General features: G+C 48.1%; 1 protein-coding gene across 1 annotated transcript; it reads left to right on the forward strand.

The window, feature by feature from the left end:
• The first annotated feature begins 2,045 nt into the window (after positions 1–2,045).
• Positions 2,046–7,688, forward strand: RPLP0 (ribosomal protein lateral stalk subunit P0). The gene is made up of 8 exons (XM_036749902.1): positions 2,046–2,066; positions 2,678–2,779; positions 5,071–5,246; positions 5,351–5,438; positions 5,548–5,694; positions 5,949–6,134; positions 6,487–6,627; positions 7,457–7,688. Exons 2-8 carry the CDS (start codon positions 2,726–2,728, stop codon positions 7,616–7,618), a joined length of 954 nt encoding a protein of 317 aa, XP_036605797.1. The 5' UTR covers positions 2,046–2,066; positions 2,678–2,725; the 3' UTR covers positions 7,619–7,688.
• The last annotated feature ends 410 nt before the right edge of the window (positions 7,689–8,098 follow it).

Consider the following 8,098-nt stretch of genomic DNA (forward strand, 5'->3'; position numbering starts at 1 on the left):
CTCATCCAGCCTCCAGGCTAGCCCACCATCTCACCTGCTTCCAGTATCCCCTCTCCAAACTCCACTATTCAAGGACCAAAATAATCTTCTTAAAGCTCCAATTTAACCACATCACTCTCCTGCTCTGGAAGCTTCAGAGGCTCCCTACTGCCAGAACTGGGTGCACTCCCTCTCCACCCAGGTCTCTCAAAATCCTTCGAGATTTTTAACTCAGGCGTCATCTCTTCCGTTTGGGAAGAAGCCTTTTCTGATTCCCTTGCTGTTCATGTACTATCCATTCTCAAATTATATTGTATTTATCTGTTTATATGTCTTATCCTCTCCATAGAACCATAGGTCCTTCGGGGGAAGGGCTGGTTTTTTGTCTTTGTGCCGAGGGGATCTGAAGGGGATAGGGATGGGACCTGTCATTTCTTTCCTATTGGGAACCTCCAGATAAGTAAACTCCCTCTATTGGGCAGCTAGGTGGCACCGAGAGTAGAGCATCAGCCCTGGAGTCAGGAGGATCTGAGTTCAAATTTGGCCTCAGACACTTGACACACTTACTAGTTATGTGACCTTGGGCAAGTCACTTAACCCCAATTGCCCTGCCTTCCCCCTGCAAAAAAAAATTAAATAAACTCCCTCTACCAATGAAGCCTTGCACCTTCTCTGCATCTTATAAGATAGTTTCTCAGAGCACTGATTCATCTCTACAAGACTTTTGTTGACCGTGCCTTAGAATCCTCTTCACTAGGGACCTCCAATTTAAGGAAGAGGCCAAGTATATTGTCATTCTTTTCTTGGCTATTGCTGTCCAGCCCATGGGACTTTTTCTACCATTCCCTAGCCTTGAGTGGCTTTCCTCTCCCCCACCCCTTTTAAAAAAATTATTTTATTTTCAATTCAGGGAAAAACCCAAGCATTTCCATAAGAGTACAATTAAAAAGATGATTGCACACAAAACTGCAAATAAATAATTTATAATTTAATAGTGTAACAAATAATTTAATAATAATATTTTAATAATAATTTAATAACCCTTATAATTTAATAAATACTTGCAGCTTCGTATCGCCTACAGGATCAAATACAAAATGCTCTGTTCAAATTCTAAGCCTTTCATAATCTAGCCCCTCCTACCTTTCTAGTCTACTTACATCTTACTCCCCCTACATGCGCTCCTAGATCCAGCCACACTGACCTCCACCTCTCAGCTCTGGGTATTTTCTCTGGTCCTCTTCTATGCCTGGAATATTCTCACTCCTCCACTCCACCTTCCTGGCTTCCTTTAGCATCCAACAAAGATCCCACCTTTTACAGGAAGCCTTCTCCAGCCCCTCTTAATTCTAGGGCCTTCCCTCTGTTGATTATTTCCTATTTTTCGTGTATGTGGCTTGTTTATATATCTGTTTGCATGTTGTCTCTCCCATTAGACTGTGAGCTCCTTGGGGGCAGGGACTGTGGTCTCTTTTTGTATCCCCAGTCCTTGGCACAGCACCTGGTACATGCAGGCACTTAATAGATGTTTATTGAATCAAAGTGAATTGAACTGAGTGGGTGATTTGCCTAAGGTCACCCAGCCAGTGTGTGTCAAGAGAAGGGAAATGAACCCAAGTTTTGCCTCTGAGGCCAAGGCTCTGTTCTCATGACCTTATTCAGCTTATTTCATGAACGTAACAAGCGCTTAAAGAGTACTTTTTAATTTTATTCATGCCCAGTGCCTGGCATACAGTAGGCGCTTAATAAACTTTGAGGCATCTTTGCTTTTTTCCTCTGGGTCACAGAATGTCTCTCTGGCTCCCGTCTGGAGATCCCAGGCGGAGCCAGCAGGGGGCGCGAAAGGATTTTTGCCTCTCTTTTTCTGAGCTGCAGGAGCCTCTTTTCGAGAGGCGGGACCACCACCCACCTAAGTGGCCGTCCTAACATCCAATAGCGTCTCTGATCGAGCTCCTCTCTGCGTATGGGCGGTGGCGTCCGCCAATGGGAGTGAGCTCCGTGCGCGGGCGCTGTTTGGCTGCGGCCGCCCGCTATAAAATGCTCGCGGAGGCGCGCGGCCGCTCTCTCTCCAGGCGTCCTCGTGCGAGGTAGGTGAGATGGCGGCCGTGGGCCTGCTGGGGGCCGCGGCCCGGCAACTGGGCTCGGAGCGGCGCGGACCTTTGGGCTCCGTTGAGGGGCGCTGAGGTGGTGCCGGAGCCCGGTCCCCGGCTGGAGCAGCCCCGAGTCGGGGGAGTCATGGAGGCCTGAGAGGCCTCAGGCCCGCGGGGCCCGCGTGTGAGGGCGAGGAGGCCGCGGAGCCGGGCTGCTCTTTTGCCTCGATGGTCCGGAGTGGGCCGGGAGAAGGGAATTGGGGTCTGGTTTCTCAGCCCCGCGATGCCTTGGGCGGGGGGAAGGAATTTTTAGCGTATTTCTCCAGGTCTCAGTTTCTCCCCCCGGGCATAGAACTAAAGGGCCTTTGAGAGCTGTTTTAGCATCAGATCCATGGTTCCTCACTGGATCTAGGGCCCCCAGGTCCCTTCCGCCCTCTTCCTGGAAGGCCTGGCTGGAAACATTGTCACCAGAGCCGGGGGAGTGGGAGATGAGCGTGGGGGAGGGGCGTGTGTGTGTAAAAGGAGCCGGGGTGGGGGGCTGGGAGTGGGGAAGAGTCCCTGGGCCGGAGGAGGGGGTCTGACCGTGACCGTCCTTGCTTGCTCTGCAGTGACAGCGTCTTTAAACCCCGCGTGGCAATCCCTGAAGCACCTTCGAGATGCCCAGGGAAGACAGGGCTACCTGGAAATCCAATTACTTCCTCAAGATCATCGTAAGTGGCTAGGGGTCGCTAAGACGCCCTCCTTCCTGCTGCATTTTTGGGGTTACATTGTAACTGCCATCCTCCTTCAGGGCCCTCCTAGGTGTACTTAGTACCCAGGACGGCGTCTAGACCTCGCTGACCCCAGGCTGGGCCAGCTCCCTGGGACGTCCAGTAGCTGCTCCTCCCAGCTTCTGTAACTGAAGAAGGGGGGCAGCCTGAGCCCAGTTTGAAGAAATAAAGGACCTTGGGCTTGTCCGAAGAGCAGGATTCAATCCTGGTTCTTTTTGCTTGTTTTTCTTCTTTGCTTTTCCCTTTGAGTGTGGGTGAGTTATGCTTTTCAAAATGCCAAAATTAAAACAAGAGGTGGCACCATTCCCTCAAGGAGGTTACGGTTTACCGGGGGTGATGTTGCAGGAGCGATGGTGTGACCCTGGTTGTAGGAATTTGAGCAAGTGATGTCAGGTCTTGTTAGTTACCTGTAAATCAGGGGATGTTAATTACCGCCGCCAGCCCCCCTCCCCCCACCCCGTTGGAGGACCAGGTGATGAAATGAAGACTGTAGTTCAGTCCTTCGAAGTATGATTCTGTTCAAATCACCTTGTAATGGTGGGAGCAACACTAGGGCTGGTGACCTGTCAGCATGCTTCCTGTGTGCCAGGCTTGGTGCAAACACAAGCCCAGACACTCTCCTTGCCTTCAAGAGGCAGATAATAGTGGACAATATGCAAACGACATAAAAGATAGAAGGCAGAGGGGGACAGGGATCAGGAGGATGGAGCATGCCAGGGAGGGGAATCAGCCAGCCAAAAGGAGATCTAGTATCCTCTTCAAGGAGGGAAACCTGACGCTCATGAATAAAAAAAGGTCAACTGTTTTCCTTCCAGTTCTGTGTTCCTTTCCATGGGGGAAATACTCACCCAGGGCATTGGCAGTCAGTCCTCCCTGGACTGAATAAAAGTTTCATAAATTAAAATGAACAAAGTGAGAAATAAAAATTAAGGTTCAGAAGGAACTGAAGGTATCATCCAGTCCTGTTTCTTGCTGAAACAAGAATACACTCTTCAATATAGTTTACTTGCTCTTTGAAGAAACACTTATGAAAAACTTGCTGCTACCTACTTTTGGATAATTTCAGTTAAGAGGCAGTTTTTCTCCATATCAAGTAGTTTCACTCTCAGTTTCTACCCATTGGTCCTAGTTATGTTCCTGGGACCAACTAAAAATCTCTTCCATGTTTTTCAATAAGCTAAATGGCTTGGAAATAAGATTTATATAAGAGAGAGCCCATAGTGGAATACATTTATTTGTATATTTTGGGTTTGTTTGAAATCGTATCCTTTTGCAGTGTGTAGTTGATGTTTATGCTTCTCTTACTTACGTTCAACTTGATGTTACAGTCAAACATATGAGTGTACCCAGCTCCATGAAAGCAGTGAGAGGACTGGCAACAATCCTCAGGCACATAAATTAGCATGTACTTAAAGTGTTTCAGTTCTTTGCCCATAAGAAAACTTTACATTCTGACATGTTTTTTTAAAACTTTTTCTTTTCTGACAGGTTACTTTTGATTTTCTTTTAAGGTCATTATTATTGGAATTTATCTCTTGACAAGGTTAATAATTGTTGACAATTTGAGTGGCCCCCAAAGATGCTTTAACTGTAAGTTGTTTGCAGGTTGGGCTTTTTTGATGGGCACCAGGCTGCATTTTAAAAAATTAATCATTTCGGTAGTTCAGAAACTATCTCCTTAGTACTAAGATGTAATTCTGAACTTGATTGCTTGTATCTGGTTGCCTCTCGATATAAAAGTGATTGTGACTGGCCCGCTGGCTTTGACAGTGAGTGGAGTGGGCAAAGCATTTTGGCAGTATTTTATGTCCTGGGTGTGGCAGTATTAGAATTACTTGGGGCCATCTCTAGTCATCCTGATCTATATTTTGCCACTAATGGCTCTGGAGGAGAAAGTGAGGCTGGTGACTTTGCACAGCCCTAACTCACTTAAATGCAGTTGACTTGCAAGTCACAATATCACCTTCCTGATGTCATGGTCCTCTTCAAAGAACAAACAGTGAACCAGCCAATGATCAGAATTACTAGAAGAGATGATACAGTAGAGAGAGACCCAGATTTGTAAGAGATCTGAGTTCAAATTTCATTTCAGCTACTTGTTACTTTGTGACCAAGGATCTAAAGCTCTTCCTCTGCAAACTGCAGGAATGAATTAACCTGGCAGAAAACTCTGGTTTGGGTTTTTTTTCCCCAAGTAACAAACGCCTTTGTTTCTGGTGCTCGTTTTATAGCAACTTTTGGATGATTATCCAAAATGCTTCATTGTGGGAGCAGACAATGTGGGCTCCAAGCAGATGCAGCAGATCCGAATGTCCCTCCGTGGGAAGGCCGTGGTATTGATGGGAAAAAACACCATGATGCGCAAAGCCATTCGTGGGCATCTGGAGAACAACCCTGCCCTGGAGAAGTGAGTGTGGTGCCTTGGAAGTGCACTCTTCCTTCCCTTTATTTCTCACTTTGGAAGGGTAATGCTATCTGGGGGAGAGCTAACTTGTGTGACTTTTCTTTCAGACTACTGCCTCATATTCGGGGGAATGTGGGCTTTGTGTTCACCAAGGAAGATCTGACCGAGATTAGGGATATGCTTCTGGCCAATAAGGTATGTGGAAAGAGCCATGAAACATGCCTGCATCAGGGCCACAGAGATGTCTTTGTTCATTCTGGCTGATGGAGAACCCCAAATCTCACCCATTCTCTTCTCTATGTAGGTGCCAGCTGCTGCCCGTGCCGGTGCCATTGCCCCATGTGATGTCACTGTGCCAGCCCAGAACACTGGCCTGGGTCCTGAGAAGACTTCCTTCTTCCAGGCTCTGGGTATCACCACCAAGATTTCCAGGGGCACCATTGAAATCTTGGTGAGTGCAGTTGGCTGTATGGGTTTTAATAATCCCCCTTGGGGCACTTAGTAGCTGTGGGGCTGGTCCAGTCACAGAAGCCTCCTGAGCCCCAGGGATGGATGATGCTAGGTGCTTGGAGGACCTGCCAGGCCAGGGGTTGTTGGGAGGATCCAGGGCGAGCCCAGCGTGACCAGGAGGCCCTCCCAGCCCCGTCCTGATGCTCATCCTGGGCAGTGTGTTGCCGTGGGGCTGACTTTTCTCTTGTTTTTCAGAGTGATGTGCAGCTGATTAAGACCGGGGACAAAGTGGGTGCCAGCGAGGCCACCTTGTTGAACATGCTGAACATCTCCCCATTCTCCTTTGGGCTGATCATTCAGCAGGTGTTTGACAATGGCAGCATCTACAACCCTGAAGTGCTGGACATCACGGAGGAAGCTTTGCACCTTCGGTTCTTAGAGGTAGGGGCTCTTTCTGAGGCTGATGGGCCAGGACTGTTCTCATGAGAGCTTCGAAGCTGGCTGACATTGGGAATGTGAAGATGGCAGGCCAAGAGGGCAGTTGGGATGGGAGGCTGCAAAGGGTGATGGGGATTCTGCTCAGCTGAGATGGTTGGCCTTGGGCCGGTCTGTGTCCAGAGAGGTGGCTTCTGTCTGTCCAGGGCTTAGGGTAGCCTGCAGAATTGACATCCCACTGGCAGAAGAGTGAATATGCTTGCTTCTGCTGTCTAAACGATCCCATGGGGCTCCAGGAAGTCTAGGAGCACATTGAGGGCAGGATTGTCACCAAGTCATCGGATCTCTTTGTCCACAGGGTGTCCGTAACGTTGCCAGCGTCTGTCTGCAGATTGGCTACCCAACTGTTGCATCAGTACCCCACTCAATCATCAATGGGTACAAGCGGGTCTTGGCTGTAGCTGTGGAGACTGAGTACACCTTCCCACTTGCCGAAAAGGTAAAAATTTAGCTGGGACAATTTTTCGTGACACAGTTATCGCAGAGTGGTAATAGTGACTTAGTACCTTTGTTTCTTTGAAAAGATACTTTTCTACATATGATATTTGATTATCACAGTATTCTAAAAATAAAATATATAGTGGGAATATGCACTAGGTAGTTGTTTGGACTGCCACATTATCCAGCTTAGTTTGCCTGCTTCAGGCTTTACCAGCACGGCCAGAAGGGTTTTCCTAAAAGTGCAGGTCAGCCTGTGGCATTCCCACCCCTAAGAAACCCCTGTCCATTATTGCCTATAGGATCAAATAGGAACTCCTCTAACATTTAAAACACCTTCCCAACTCCAGCCCCTTCTGTGGTCTCAGACATGCTGGCCTGTTTGTCCAGGCTTACATGCAGCCTCTATCTTTAGGCCAGGACTTGACTTGCCACCCTCAGGAAGCTTCCTCCTCTCCCCTTCAAAATGCCTTGTACTTATCCTGTCTGTGCTCCAGTGTGGACATGATGTCTCCTCTACATGTTTGCTCCCCAAGGGCAGAAACTGTTCCTTCCCCTTTTAATCTCGAAGTCACAAGACTCAGAACTCAGGTTCTTCTTATTAGAAAGTCACCTTGGTGACCCCTGGCCCCTGAATCTGTGGTAGCCAAGTTACTGGTAGGAAGCTGTGGGTGCATGCCTGCTTTTTGTCTGAGGGAATCTTAACCCTCTCTGGGGTGTCCTGGGTTATTACCCATCTCCAGTGGCTTTGAACCCTCTTGCTCCACCTGTTGACCCGTGGAAGTGGGGGGGAAGAGAGGTGCGGTGTTAACTCATGTCCTTGTTTTCAGGTGAAGGCCTTCCTGGCCGACCCTTCGGCATTTGCGGTGGCTGCCCCTGCGGCTGCTGCCCCAGCTGCTGCTGCGCCTGCTGCTGCTGCTCCAGCCAAGGTGGAAGCCAAGGAAGAATCGGAGGAATCTGATGAAGATATGGGATTTGGTTTATTTGATTAGCCCACAGGAAACAACTATTTCAGCCAGTTTATTTGTGAAACAAAGAAATAAAAAGTGCTCATTTATCTCAGCCTGTGCTTCCTGGATTTGACTTAACCTCAAGAATTTATAAATCGTAAAATCTATAAAATGAGAGTAATAGCCTCCACCTCCCGAGGTTGGGAGGAGAAATTGAAATAATCATCGCAAATTTGTGCCTGTTGTAAATGCTGTTGTTAACCAACTTTCTAAGGGATAGGATGGTGTTGCTGAAAGTTTTGTGGAAGCATGACAGAAGCGGGTATTCTGGGGTGGTTTTTCCAGTTTTTAAGGGTGGTGATGGATGTCTAAGCCAGGATCCCAATGAATCCCTGCTCCCATCTGTCCAGCTGTGTGCCTACAGGCCCTTATTGATTGCTTGTCTTTGATCATCTCCATCCTTTATAATCCGTTCAGCACATCGTACCTGGAGCTGTAGTCTTCCCTTGTGCTGAGAAGGAA

The sequence above is a fragment of the Trichosurus vulpecula genome, chromosome 1 (assembly GCF_011100635.1).
Source record: "Trichosurus vulpecula isolate mTriVul1 chromosome 1, mTriVul1.pri, whole genome shotgun sequence".
Taxonomy (NCBI): Eukaryota; Metazoa; Chordata; class Mammalia; order Diprotodontia; family Phalangeridae; genus Trichosurus; species Trichosurus vulpecula.